The sequence below is a fragment of the Phyllostomus hastatus genome, unplaced genomic scaffold (assembly GCF_019186645.2).
Source record: "Phyllostomus hastatus isolate PE091 unplaced genomic scaffold, TTU_PhHast_1.1 phas_contig_210, whole genome shotgun sequence".
NCBI classification, from domain to species: Eukaryota; Metazoa; Chordata; class Mammalia; order Chiroptera; family Phyllostomidae; genus Phyllostomus; species Phyllostomus hastatus.
The window spans coordinates 3626110-3641133 of record NW_025333737.1 but is presented as its reverse complement, the minus strand read 5'-3'; the positions used below and the strand labels follow the sequence as shown (position 1 = coordinate 3641133).

At 47.3% G+C, this 15024-nt stretch overlaps 1 protein-coding gene across 1 annotated transcript in view; it reads right to left on the bottom strand.

Moving 5' to 3' along the window:
• Positions 1-1918: 1918 nt before the first annotated feature.
• Positions 1919-15024, bottom strand: part of PHF12 (PHD finger protein 12) — a 41498-nt gene continuing 28392 nt past the window's right edge. Inside the window, exons 6-15 of the mRNA XM_045837107.1 lie at positions 14558-14690; positions 12688-12852; positions 9850-10008; positions 8449-9244; positions 6894-7019; positions 6086-6229; positions 5084-5182; positions 4284-4366; positions 3532-3670; positions 1919-3170 (exon numbers count right to left, since the gene is read on the bottom strand). Coding sequence (XP_045693063.1) covers positions 2836-3170; positions 3532-3670; positions 4284-4366; positions 5084-5182; positions 6086-6229; positions 6894-7019; positions 8449-9244; positions 9850-10008; positions 12688-12852; positions 14558-14690 — 2179 coding nt within the window. The 3' untranslated portion in view covers positions 1919-2835. The remainder of the gene's footprint in view (positions 3171-3531; positions 3671-4283; positions 4367-5083; positions 5183-6085; positions 6230-6893; positions 7020-8448; positions 9245-9849; positions 10009-12687; positions 12853-14557; positions 14691-15024) is intronic.

Sequence of the window (15024 nt, the reverse complement as noted above, 5' to 3'; positions counted from 1 at the left end):
GGCCCTGGGATCACCCTTCGTGCCTCTGGATCCTGTGTGTGAATCTTACGTGTTTGTGTCCATGTCGCTGAGAGCCCCTCCAGGTGTGTGCATGTATCTGTAGTCTCTGCTTGTATGTTCTTGAGTGAACATCAAATGTACCTGTCCTTTGTGTGGTGCCCTGTAGCCAAGGGCTTGCAGGAGGGGCTAATGAAGGGTGTGTGAGTCCTTTGGGTGTATGCTGCAGTGTCCTTCCTTTATGGAGAGGTGTGTGTACATGAATGCCCTAGTGTCTGAGAGTGAGTTCTGTGCTGGATACTTTGCCCTCCATAAACAAGTCCTTCCATTCCTATCCTCATGACCCGTCCTCAGTTTCTAGGATTCTTCTCTATTCTTTCCATTGAGTCCAAGAAGTGATCCAGTGTGTTCAGCATGGCACCATCCGTTAAGAGCTGTCAGGATTCTTTCCTTAGCTGTTTATATCTCCCTGCCTCTGTTCCTCACCCCCTCCACTTCTGATGGGAAGCAGGAAGAGAGTGTAACATTTATGACTTCCAGGAGGAAATTCTGTGGAATGGTTCTCAGAGGTGATAGAAATGGTGAAGCTCCACCATTCAATGGGAGAAGTGACTATGGGTGGGAACAGCTAGTTAGGCAAGGGTAAGGGTATTCCTGTCCAGGTGATTTGCCAGAAGAAAACAGCCTTGCTTAGGAAATCTGGGACAATTTAGTATCCATTGTTTGGCACTTACAATATGCCCAGCAATGTGGTTAGCCTTGGAAATATGGAGCAGGGCATTCAAGAGGCCCTTAAGGGCAAGGGGAAAGCTAGGAAGATAGGTAGAAGGCAGGGATGGACCTCAGATTCCTGGGGAAGTTCCCTGTTTAGCTCCACTGTAGATTCAGGGTTCAATGGCAGGTACTGTGGGATGAGGCTGGGAACGGAATATATGAAGGAAAGAAATGCATTCTCCACCCCCAAGGCAAAATCCTGACAGGTCAACAGGTACTACCTACTTGAGCAATGCTGGATAGGCAGACAGGCACTCTCTAGCTAATGAGTTGGAGGCAGTCTTTAGGAAGACTTCCAGGGTAGTTTCTCATATAAGGCATTTAAGGAGGAAAGGATGGAATTTGGTTTAATGAGCACTCCCCAAGGCCTTACAAGTAAGGTAATGCACTAGATTTGTCTTCCAAGGAGCAGCTGTTGTAGAGAAGTGGTGACTGAAGTCATATGACCTGTGGCACATCTGGGTCTGAAGACTGGGTTTCCTTTTCTTCGTGATGTTCCCCAGAGGCAATGGAGAAATTGCTCCACACTACATTCTAAGTCCCAGGAAGCAGGGGCCACATATGCCTAGTTGACTGCTAATGGCAAGTCAACAAGATCCAAGTCCTAGGAAGGGCCAGACACAGAGTAGGGTCAAGTGGTACTTGAATAAGTGAATTGCTCCAGTCTCAGTTAAGGCCGACAGGGAAAGGACAAAACCAGGTGGTGTGACTTTCCTCAGAACAGATGAATAAAATAGGATAGCAAATAACCGGAACCAAAGGCAGCTCCAACTACTCAGTTAAAGCTTCTAGACCAGAATGCAGAGACCTCATGCCAGCTCATTTGTGTCTTGATTTTGGAGCCAATAGGAGCGGGGGCCTGCACACCCTTGGAATCTTGTGGACTCTGAACATGTCAAATGCTGATGGCCTCTAAACCCCCTTGAGTCACCTGCAAAGCCATACTGACAGCTCCCCTGAGTGGATGCACCTCCACCCTCCCACTTCCACCCACCCACCTTAGGCTTACTTTTCTCCACCACCTCCCCTCTCCTGATGTCCCTTGGGGCATGTGACTTGTTCAATGAGACTAGGACCAAGACCTTGGGGAATAGTCCCTTTCAAGGGTGATGACAGGTAGGACAGACAGGCAGAAAACATAATTTGAAGTATTTTTGTTTTTTTATATACAGAATACAGGAAAGTTTCTGTAAAGTCTAAAACATTACAATTACTATGTACATTGGTACTAGTTGTGGGGTGGGAGAAGAGGAGGGAATTGGGTGGGAAGAGAAGTGGCAAGAGAACAAAAAAAGGAGACACAACAGGCTTACGACAAAAACGTTTTTGCTACAATAGACAATTTGAAGAAAACGCTCTACCACATGTAGTACTGTACACAGTTTTTAAAAACATTGAAAAAATGTCATCACTAGATGTATTTACACAAAATCCAAATACACTTTTCCTTATTTGAAATAAAATAGATGGACAGCCAGAAAAAGGATTCATTTCTCATTTGTCCATAATACACAGTAGCTACCTGTAGTGCAACCGCTGCAGAAAGGGAAAATAACTTGGAGGGTGGGAACCATGGAAGAAGGGTGGGTAGCGATATTTATATTAAATAAAACAATGATATTGTATAGATTTTGCTGTATGAAAACTGTATTTTTTCTTTTAATATAAAACTATTGTCACTGCCACAAAATAGAACAAGTTTCTGATTATTTTACAACGGCGGGCGAGGGGGAGGGAGCAGGTGGGTGGGGAATGGTTTTGTGTCGGAGGAAGTGTCCAGACCATTGGCCTTCCCCTCCCTGCCCACACTGTTCCTCAGCTCGGGTCTGCCGCTTTCCCGTGAAATGTTGAGTACAAATATATGTGCAAATGCCCCCTAGAACTTGAGAAAAGAAAAAGGATTTTTAAAAAACAGTCAAAAGGTTTTCTTCATGTCATGCAAAGATTGTAGTTGAAGGGTTTCTGGTGGAGTATAGAAAAAACCCGGGCTTGGTTTTTGTACATTTTTGCATTGCAGGAGTCTTGGGTCGAGTGGACAGGCGGGTGATGGGGTGGCCGCCAGTCCTAGGGAACGGAGTTGGAGCGCAGCACAGGGCCCTGGTGGGGCTTGAGAGACAGCTTCTCTGCCAAGACCCCATCTTGCAGCAGGCTGGCATCACCTTTGGGCTGTTTGGTCGCAAACTCAGTGATACTAAAGACAAACTGCAGACACCCCAGCTTGATGTAGCTGCCGTGGTGCAGTAAGGCTGTGCCTTCCCAGCCAGCCCCACTGCCCCCAATCAAGCTTGAGCTGCTGGCTTTGCAGTTGCAGGGTCTTCGCTGTGGCCCCTGGGCCTGGGAACTCATCATGGCTGCCTCCTCACTTGGCTCTTCATTCTGTTTCTGGTGCCGGCGGCGCCCTGGGAAAAAAAAAAAAGATGGTCACTGGAGAGGAATAGTGAGCAGCCCAACCATCTGGGCTGTTTGTCAGATGGGTCTCTGCCCTTCCCCACTTTAAGTGCTGCATAAATGGGGTGAGGGATGCTCACAAAGACTGGTGGAGTTGGAAGTCCCCAAATAGATGTGTACACGTAAGTGGGTGCACAGCACTTGGTTCTCCATGGCCTTCCCTGGACCCAGGAGTAAGAACCTGGCCAACGGGACCAGGAAGGGAAGACACAACATATCACCAGCAGCAAGCCAGAGCCACCCTGACCAGAGCCTTAGAAATGTGCCCCCAAATGGCAAGCTTTGTAGCCAGAAGCCTCTGCTCCAACTTACTGATGACACTCTGCACTTTGGCAACAATACTGCTTGGGGGTGTTGGCGGGGTCTTCTCAGAGAAGTCACATGAATACAGCACATTGTCCACCGTTGTCCCATGCTCACTGTAGTTTAACAGCTCATAATGTTTGGTATTCTGAGGAGGAGGAGGGAAGATAAGATGTGTGGTCTGCTGCGTGGGGCCTGAGGCTAAGGGGAGAGAGGACATATGGAGAAAGCTGTGCTGCTCTACTTGGGGAGCTCTCTTTCTTCCCCAACTGTGTCTCCTTTCTCTGTATCTTTGAATACAGAGAAAGATTCTCTGTAGAATCTTTCTTGAGCCTTTCTCTTGAGAAAGGCTCAAGATTCACCTCCTCATGGAAGCCCTCCTTCTTAGTACTCCCCTCCCCCACTCCTTTATTCTGTCTCCTCTACACTGGCATATGGGATGGTGAAACCCTCAGGGTTGCACTGAGGGCTTGGCTTCCTTCTATGCTGTTCCCCTTCCCTGCTTTAGCCCTCCCCCCACCCACTGAGCCTGTGATCAACCTCAGGAGATATGGCAGCCCTGCTCCTGGGGAGCAGGTAGCCATAGCAGAATGCCCCTTTCACACCAAGACACTCCTCCCCCACCCTGGATGACAGGGAGGGAAGAAAAGGAGAATATCCCCAACCATCTTCCCCTCACCCAGGGCACTGAACAAAAACCTAGTGCCTGTGAGAGGCCTGACGTTGGGCGAGCTCCCTCCCACCCCATCAGCACCCCTCACCTCATCATAGAATATGCAGGCGTGTTTCCCAGACACGTAGTTACAGTGACCATAGTTTGTAAGGCACACGTCCATGTCAGCTCCTGCAAGGTGGCAGGAATAGAGGAAAAGGTGGGCGGAGAACAGACTGTAAGGTGTATGTGCAAGGGAGGTAAGGGGGGAAAAAGTTGGCTTCTGGGCAGGCACTAGGAGACCCCGAGGAACAGGTAGTTCAGGGCCCTCTCCTTGTATTTTTGAACTAATACGGATGTCTTTTCCACCTTCTTGCTAAAGAATAGTTGTTGCCATGAGCTGATCTGCTTTAGCACATGTGGCTGCTGTTCACAGGGGAACAGTGGACTACTGAAGAGGATGGGATATCACCTGAAGGTAAGGAAAATGTCTAGGCTAAGGGCTAATCCCTGTTTGTCCCTCTGTACGAGAGAGAGGGCTAACTAAAGCTCAGGTATATGTGATCCCCATATCTTTTTCAAAGACCTCCAGGGATAAAGCATTTGTTCTCTCCTGGGTAGTTCCTTGCAGTGTTTTAAATGCCTCACTGAGTAGCAACAGAGCTTTGAACTCTTCTGATACCACATTAGACACAAAGCAAAAGGGCCTTAGATACCGAAGACAAGCAGTTGATAGTCTCCTTTCTTAGCCCCTCTGGTTGAGACACCCACTAGGTTAAACCAGTCAGCCTTGGAGAGGACTTCCCTTGCCCCTTTCTAGCCTCTGAGGGTAAGAGTGTTAGTCTTTAGGGCTGAACCTCTCCCAGCTGGCTTAGCACCAGCTCTCAGTACCTTCCCCATCTGGCTCACCTGTCCCGATGTAGAGGGTTCGATAGCACATGTTCACAGCTCCTCCCAACCCTAAGAGTGGGTAGAACACAGCTCGGGCCTGTACCTCCTTCCTTTGTACTATAAGACAAACACAGGGACAGGATCATTCAGAAACTCAGAACCTGGCACTCAAACACAAGCCAACAGAACCTGTGGCTCAAACATTAAAGAGAACCTGGACCTTTGGGTTATGACCTAAAGAATATAATCCCACTGTACGAGTAATTTTTCCAAACTCACACCCAACTCGGCTGCTTCAAGGTGAGGCTCTCTCTCACCCCACCCACAGCATTTCCCACATGGGATAAGAGGGACCAGAGCTTTGACAATGGTCACAGAATTTAAGAATGACAGTACTTTTAAGTTCTTGATGCTGGCTGGTTTGTCAGGGATATATTAGCTGGTACTATAGGGAAGCTGTGCCAAAAAACAAAACACAGACCAATGGTTTTGAACTTTAAGGTGCATATAGATTGCCTAAAGATCTTGTTAGAATGCAGATTATGATTTTGTAGGTCTGAGGTGAGGCTCGAGCTCTGCTTGCGTTATGTCTAATAACTTCTCAGTTAGTGCTAATGTTGCTGGTCTGGAGACCACACTCTTAACAGCTAATGCTCAAAGGGATATCCTAAGCAGAATTAACCTCTTGGGAATAATTTCCAGGGGGTTAGCCTGTTACCCTGTTTCTCAACTTTTGGGAACCTTCTAACTTGAATATTTGAAAACAACTGAACAGAAAGCACTACATATACCAAAGGGCACTTGTAGCTGCTTTCTGTGTCTCAAAGTTGGCACATATGATAGAAAGTTACAGCGGACTTCCGAGAATCTGAGCTGAAAGCTGTGGGTGCCACCTGATTCCTATTTTCTGAAAAAAGAAACAGGATCGAAGTACTGAAAGCTGAGATCTGCATGAAGGGAGATAGCCATTCCCATAGAGAGATCTGATGGCACGGTGTGGTGGCAGATGTGTGTGCGCACCTTCTGTGTGGTGGCCTCCAGAAGCCAGCGGATGTGCCCCAACACTGCCCGGTGAAGTCTGGACCCGGGAGGGGAAAAGCTGATGTATTCTCTGCAAGGCCAGAAACTTGATCAGCTTCTCGTCCAGCATATTTATTTCGATTTCTATTAACCAAAGAGAAAGATTAAAAAAGCAGCTGAGGGGAAATGGGATGCAGAAGTAGGCTAAGGGCATAGAGCAAATAGTTCAGCATTTCTAAAGTCCAGCCAAGTGCTTTTTCTCAAATTGCACAACATAAGAAGTGGTGCAAGAATGTTGGGCTGGGCATCTCACTAGCCATTTGCAGTGAGACAGGCCCCAGTGCAGCCTATGCAGGTACTTCCTGCAGCTCGGAAGCTGGATTTTAGGTGAGATGTCCTAGAAAGGTAGAGTAAGATAAACCACTTGCCTGCATGTGGGGGAGGGCCTGGATGTCTCATACTGGGGATTGATTTCTACCCATCCTCTGTTTACAGAGATGGAGTCTGCCCTGGTTCTCCTTGATTTTGGGAATGAGATTCCTCCTGGTTTTATTCAAGTCCAGGTGATCTGCCTATGGTGATTTTCTTCTCACTGGTCAGCTTGGCTTTGTTCTCCCTTCATCTTTAATTATGTGTATATGCATAAGGCAAAGATAGGAGAAGGAGCTTTCTTTCCTACACTACTCCCTTCCCCAGCCCTCTGAGATCAGGGATCCCTTCTGTCCCTTTTTGAAATGACCTAAATGCTGCAAGGGAACAGCACCTTCACCACAGCAGCTGGTGGTAGAGCAGCAGCTCACTTACTCACCTCCATTGCTGTCCATAAATGCTCGAAGTGAGTTGGTGAGGTCCACCATGGCAGTAGAGTTGGCTGGGAAAGAGGGTACGGTTAAAGCGCTTCCTATGGATAACGTGCCGGGGCTGACCTTGCCATCTGGGGACGGAGCAGGAAGACTGTTACTTACGTTGCCTGAGGGAAACCCACCAGTCCAATCCCTCACTGCCGAGACAGGTCTGGATTTCGGACCCAAGGTGATGTTCCCTTCTTGATTCTCACCCCACAGGCTCTGGAACTCCTAGAGCTAAAAACGTGTGGTGAGGAAGGGCAGATGGAACAACTACGTACCCAGGCATGCAGGAGTCTCCAGTGAACTGAGACCCAGTGAAGTCCACTGCTCTGGGGAACGTGGTGGGGCAGCTTCATTCTCTGGGCCATGACTACCTCCCTGCTGCCTCTACTCTTTGGAGTAAGTGGTGCCTGCCCCTACAACTCCTGACTACTGAAGTTCAACCCACAGAGTGCACAGTCTGCCCAGGATAGTATTAGGACATAAATAGAGATGGGAAACAAGCTGGAGAGGAGGGGTCATCCCAGGACGGGGGGTGCCCATGCAGAGAAGTTGGTCACCTTGTTTCTAAGACAGGAGAGACTACAGAGGGTTTCAGCAGCATCTGAAACCTGGTTCAGATGCCAGGGCCGGCAACCTTGAGGTCTTGAGTGCTGACTGGAAATAGCTGGGAGAGGTCCACACTAGGCCACATAAGACATAAGGGACTGCTTTTTGGCACGTGGCCAGAGGGCAAGCTTTTGGGCCAGAACTACCTCTGTGGGCATCCCACTCTGTAGCTATTCGAAAGGCAGTGTTGCTTTCTAGCCCTGTTTTCCCTGACATGGAGATTCCCTCAAATAGTCTGGCTCCGAGTCTGGATCAGATCTCTGGTATGGATCATGAAACACCGAGGCCATTACCCAGAGCCTCAGGCTGACCAGTGATTCTGGAGCACGTGCTGCCTTGTCTAGCGTGATGGAACAAAACAGGCAGAAGACTAGACTTGGAAGGCGTGGGAAGGAAGAATCAGGAGACCTAGGCTTTAGCTCCAATCCTGCTACTGACTTGGTAGATCACCTTTCCCTTAAGCTTTCAGCCTGAGCAGTCCCACTGATAAAATGAAGACAAGTTAACATGTGCTTGTTCTTCTATCATAGAAAAGGAGGGTGGGGTGGGGGGGGGGCAAATATATTGAGATCAAAATCCTCTAAAGAACAGGTGACAAACACAAGGCCCGTGGGCCAAATTCAGCCCTCCACCTTGTTTTATCCAGCCCGGCACCTTGTTTCTACCCAGCACCAGCGCTGAGCTCTTGCTTAACTGTTAAGGGATAATTAGTTAGTTATACAGTCCTAAAATGACATTTGGCCCTTTGAAGGCAACCTCATGGCTGATGTGGCCCTGGTGACAATGAGTTTTGACACTCCTGCTCTAAAATATTCAGAATGTGTTTTTTTTTTTGAAGCTTAAGTCTTATTTGCTATGAAGAGCATAAAATTACTCCAAATCACCCTAAGGCTGAGCAGCACTCACCTGATGATGGCGCTGGTGAGCAGAATCGTTGGTTGGCTCCTGTGGCCAAGATACCGTCTCCTGCTGCTTGGGGGGGAGTAAGCACCCGGGTGGCATTTGGGGGTGAGCCCAGTGGCCTTGAATCTGTCAATGGAGGTCCTATTTGTGATTGGACAGTCTTTCTTTGCAAAGTGCTGGTGTTCTCGATGCTGGCACAAGAGCTGGGGATGGAAGGGGGCAGGCTTGGGACAGGAACCAAACTCCTCTGGGGACAAGAGCTGGGGCCAGTGGCATTCTCTGTCTTCACAATGATGCCGACGGTGTGGTTCTGAAGCCCCCCAGCCGCTGGTGGTGTGAGGGGCCGGGGCCAGCCTTGCCGGTGTGAGAGGCCTGGTAGGGGGGTGTTGGCGCCTGGAAGTCGCCGGGGGTCCGTGGAATCAGTGGGGCTGCTGTAGAGGTGTGGGCCATTGGCTTTCACCTCTGTGTTCATTGGCCCGTTGGTAGTCCCACAGGGGGCTTTCTTGGATTTTTCCGCACAAGAACTGCAGCTGATGTCCTCTAGCGCTGGGGGTTGGTGGGGTGGAGAGCAGCTCAGGGAATTCTGGGTGCTAATCCCTGAGGGGCAGGACAAGGGATAGTGGGAAGGTGTAGGTGCCTTGTCAGCTGTTTGCAGGGAGGTGGTGATTGAGCTGTCAGTCACAATAACAGGCTTAATATCAGCCTTCTCTGTCTGTTCAGAGTCCCAATGCGAAGGCATCTGCTTAGCAGATAAATGTTTCAATATGCTGCACTGGAGCGCAACAACACTACAGAGCCACTGTAATGGAAGGAGAGGAGAGGAGAGGAGGGTAAGAGGCCTGGGAGGCGCTGGTCCTTTCCTGCCACAGTGGCCAGGGCTACAGCAGAGCTGATAAATACTGTTTCCGAGGTCCCATCACGAATGCCCAGAAAAGGTGTGCTTGACTCCTGATAGGATTCCATTTTCATTCCCAAGCAAGACTTGTTGGTATACTCAGCAGACAACACCCTCGTCAGCAGAGCTTGGGATTCCCATTCTGGCTCTGCCCCTAAGGCTCACCTTGTGACTAATATTCAGCAAGTACACTAAGTATTGGCTGTGTGTCCAGCACTATCACCTAGCCTTTCTATGGGTCTACTGAGCTCTTTCTATAAGACAGTTGTGCCCATCTCATAGCGCACTGGCAGACTGACGGAGAGAAGCAGACTGGTTGACTCTGTAGTTCTCTTACTTGCCTCAAGATCTGAGCCAGAGGTTCTCCCTGAAATATTCAACTCTTGGGGGGTTGTATGTGGGGTGGGGGGTGGACTGTAGAAGATAGGGCTGGGAATGAGGCTACTTCCAATAATAGATGCAGAGAGATGGAAGATTAGATTTGGAATCCCAGCCCTGCCTTCACTCACCTCTTGCTGCTCTGCCTGGGTGGCTAAGTGCTCAGAGTTCAAAAGGTGCATCTGTGATTCCTCAGGGATCCCATTGCAGATCAGCTCCCCATCCCGAATGGCCGCGGGTGCAATGAGTGGGGGTGGAAACTGGTACTGAGATTTTATAGCATCAGGAACCTGTTTAGGACAGACAGAAGGAGGAAGGAGAGGAAGATAGTACCAACATGGCCAGTTGATTCTGCTCTGACAATTATCTTCTGTCCTTGGTGCTAATGCCCATGAGACTGTCATCCCCTATGGGTTTCACTGAGGACAAGGTGGCTCAGTAGGCTACAAGTGCTCTGTGCCGTCATCTCTTTGTCAGACACATACACACACTAGCCTGAGAAGGCACAGAACTGGCCACAGCAGACATGGCCTCCACTTTTCTTCATTAAGGTCTAAGGCCTGAAGAAGCCAGAAATTGTTGCATTCTGCCTCTGCTTTGGTCTAAGAAGTGGAAGACTGACACCAAACAGGGCTCCAGAGTGGTATTCTAGGCTCTTATTGCTTAGGGTCAAGTCTGAGAACTGACTAAACAATATCTGGAAGATAAAACATTAAATGACATCACATTCATGATAGAAATGCTCAGCATGAGGCCTGGCTCCAGATAATCTCTCAGCCAAAGTCAGTTTTCTTCAACCATTCATTCATGACTAATGAAACAATTGAAGACCTCTTTGATACATAGAGAGAAGACACACTTTGAGTCACATCACGTAAGAATGAAATAGCCAAACAAGCAAAGAATCATTCATACATTCAACCAACATTTATTGAGCACTCCTGAGTCTGAGCATTGTGCCAAATCCTAGAGATCCAGAGATGAACAAAACTTATGCCTTGCCCTCAAGGAGCTCACAGTCTAGTAGGGGAGATAAACGCAGAAAAATTACAATAAATGTAATGGATCCTAGAATAAAGGCATGTCTAAGTAGCTATAAAAACATGGAGAAGAGTGCTTATTTTTCTCTGGGGACAGGGGACGGGGCGTTGGATTAGAGATTTTATAGGAAGGCAGTATTTGAGCTGAGACTTGAAGATAAGAAAAAACTTCCAGGCAGCACTGGCTCATGTGGCTCAGTGGACTGAGTGCTGGACTGTAAACTGATAGGTTGTCGGTTCAATTCCCAGTCAGGGCACATGCCTGGGTTGTGGGCCAGGTCCCCAGTGCAGGGCGTGCGAGAGGTAGCCAGATGTTTCTCTTAAACATCGATGTTTCTCTCCCTCTTTCTCTCTCCCTTCCCCCCTCTCTAAAAATAAATTTAAAAAACAAACAAACAAACAAAAAAAACCTTCTAGGCAGACCAAGGAGAAATAGGGTAGGGGAGTAGCACATAAGGCAGAGATGTAAATTTGGAACACATCTGGAGAACCAAGATATTTGGTGACCAGGTCCTTAGGGAGGATAAGGGAAGAAGAGCTGAAAATGGTTCCCAGACCTTATTTCACTCTCAGATTGTCCAAACACAACATGCTTTTCGGATAATTTGTGCCCTTGGATTTTCTTCAAGAACTGGGAAGCATTTTAAAAGGAAGCATCATGTGCTCGCTTCGGTAGCACATATACTAAAAGGAAGCATCATAAAATGACAGGATTTTACCAAGGCCTCCAGGCCCATTCATTTCAGTAGCCAGGCTCTCTGCATACCAACATGGTGAATTGTAAGACTAGATTTATTTTAGTTTTGTTTAATTAAGGTATGAGGCATGGCACCTCTAATATAACCTACCACCAACTGAAAACACCTTAATTTTGGGAAACCGGTGTTTCCACTGATGTATAAATATTTACAGAGTTAAGAGTTTGTTATCTAATTTTCAACAGTTAACATCTTGCTGGTGGTGACACTCAGTGAAAGTGATGCGAGTGGTGTGATTTTAAAGTATGGCTGCCACCAAGTGGCCACATTTCAGAATTGCTGGTTTCTATTGGCACTGAGGACAGTCTGTGAGATTACTTCAAGAGAAAAATCCAGTTTATATATGGGTTTATAGTGTTGGGCTCTCTAAGTGAAATGAATCAGGGGATTGAATGGTTTATAAGAAAATTTTTGTCAAATTTTCTGGACACACTTTAGCAACTGTCAAGTACATAAAACGTATTGGTAATATATTCACAGCAGCCTGGAAAAACAGATTTAACTTTCTTTTTCCTCTTAAGTTTCTCAGTTAGGAGAGCTCCTAACTTTCCATATGGTCTTCTGCTTAATCACCCCCACCTTCACCTCACCAGACAACTCTGGGAAAGGGGCCACCTAACAGGAACACATGGCATGAGTGCCAGGCAAGGGGCAGTGATAGCAGAGCACATCTAAATTAGGTGGGAGGGACTAAAGGGAGTTTATCCTCAGGAGAGCTAGAGACTTGCAGTTTGAAGGCCTATACTTTGGGGTCTGGCACTCATAATCCTGACCACCCTCAAGTATTAAAACATACAGTCATGCCCTGACTGGCCTGGCTCAGTGGGTTGGACATCATCCTGCAAAGCAAAAGATCACTGGTTCTATTCCGGGTTGGGGCACATGCCTGGGTTGCAGGCCAGGTCCCTGGTTGGGGGCATGCAAGGGGCAACTGATTGATGTTTCTCTCCCTCCCTCCCTTCGCCTCTCTCTGGAAGAAAAAAAAAATCTTAAAGAAGAAGAAGAAGAAGAAGAAGAAGAAGAAGACGACTCACATTCATTACTTGCTGAGATACCATGGACAAGTCTCAGGGGCTTCAATCTCCCTATCCGTAAAAGTGCGACCATGACCCTGTATATCCCATGAAGGCAATCCAAATCCACTACCTGCAGGAACCGGAGTGTGACTCACCTTCAAGCTTCTTCTTTTGACCGACTGGAGCACGCGTCGGTTAGGAGGGTGCTTCTTGTGAATTCGGTTCAGGAAGTCCACCTTGACGACATGCTGCGAAATGGTGTCCTGGAAACGGTCAAACACCTGGCACCGGTTACTCAGCGTCATATTCTTCTGGTTCAGCTAGGGACAAAGCAGAAACACCCCTGCGGTGAATCTCAAAAGGCATCCCTCTCCCAACTAACTATTTTCTAAGTTTAATGGACCAAATGAAGTTGTCTGTCAACACTCCTGTTAGAGGGCTGGGAACACGCATGAGACTTTCTCCCTCAGCTCTGCCCAGTACAACAAGGGAAAACTGGTGTGTTCCCATTCCCTGAGAGGCTCAAAGGGAAACAGGGAATTAGCCAAGAAATAGCCTTTCAAATTCAGTCTCTGACAGTCTTCTGTCCAGCTCGGACCACCCTTTGTTAGTGTGTCCTAACAGAGCATAGGTTTTCGAGGAGAGGCAAGCCTTGGCCCCTAAGAGACCCAGACTCCATTCCCAGCAAGAGACTCTCCCACAGGAAGCAGGACTGTTGTCTGTACAGGAGTCTGGCTGACGGTTGGGACAACCCGGACTCCTGTGTGCCCTGCCCTATTCCTTTCCCATGGTACCAGGGAGCATTAGGGAACCCATATGGACATCACAGCCTTGTTCTATAGGAGGCAAAAAAAACCCTTGGACTGCTCTAAAAGGCCAATAATAACAAGTTACCCAATTAACAAATTTGCATCTGCTGGAAAGGTGCTCTTTATGATTCATATTTGGGTTAAACTGCTCATGGTTCACTTTTTCTGGTTCAGTAGGAAGCAAAACAAGGTATTCACACTGAGCCTCAGAGAGAAGCTTACTCCTAGATAAACCTTTCTGAGCGGTATTACTCAAATGAAGAGGGCAAAGCAACTAACCATCTTATTCCACGTGTGCAAGCCTATAACCGAAGTTCTTCTCAGTGTAAAGTAGGGAACACACTGTCACGCTGAGAGCCAATAGTCATTTCATGCTTGTCACCATTTGATGTCTTAATCAGTAACATTTCTTTTTTTTTTTTAATTTGGAAAGGCTGTTTTTATAAGGGAGCTGCTCCTCCTGAAGCCCTCCCCTGTTCAGTCTTGTACGTGACCATTCTAAGTGCCCAAGGTCTTAAACCTCCTTTGGAGATAAATGACAGTTCTGTTCTAGACCTAGGAAGTGGTCTGGAAAGTGTACCCGAGACTCCTGGGAAGTAATACCTTCAAACTGTTCACTCAGCGACTTAACTTACTCAACACCTATAAGTGTTATGACAAGGTGATTGTAAAGAATTAAAGTAAGAGAAGGGAAAAAGAGCCTCATTTGGTACCTAGGACAAATAAGGTGTTCAATAAATGGGTTGCCTGGAGTACCATTATAACCATGTCAATTTTTCCAAAATTACTGAGCAATTAACTAATTCCTAGAATATAAAAATAAATATTTTAGAATTTTGTTAGTTTGTTCTCTCTAAAAACAAGGGGCAGGAAAATATGGAAGCAACTACCATGAGGGCATGTATTTCCCTAAGGTTGTATCTAATACATCCTGTTTTAGGGCTGTAACATCAACTGCTTAATTCACTGCGGAAGAAATTATTCACAAACAACCAAGTCTGCTTGTGCAGCTAAAACAAGGCATTGTGAGAAGGGGCAAAATGCACAGCTGAGACATGTCAAAATAACTGAAATTGAGTAGGATGGTCTGCAGAAACCAGCATCTGAGAGATTATAGTGAATTCTCATACAAAGCTGACCTTACTATGGTTTCTATTGAATGAGTCCATGCTCCAGCTGTGCCCGAAGAGGACGGAAGGGACACTGCTGTTCTTACCACCACATGTTCGATGTGATTCGGACACATCCATCTGCCCAGGGGCATGGCAGTGAGTGGTGGCTCGAGGCAGTCCATGTGGAACAGGAGGGGACAATAGTCACACTGGATGAGAGGGGCCACGCGACAACTCCTGCAAAAAAGAGATGTAGGCCATTTCTGTGGCAAGATGGGAGAATTCAAACCAACTCTGCACTGTGGAACAACCTCCCCTCCTTAATCCTAACAATGTTCTCCCACATCCTCCTCCCCCAGTGATTCAGTTACATTAACGATTAGGAAGATGGATGAAGTTGGGGGCTACCACAGGTTCTCCATTATTCTCTCTTCTAAGAGGGCTGTGACTTGTCAGGAAGTGAATGTTTACTTGGAGTACAGCTAAAGCGGCTGTTAGAGTATGATTGATCAACGTGCAGTACACACTGGGGGAAGATAGCCAACCTACTCTGGTATTTCTAGTCCTTAAA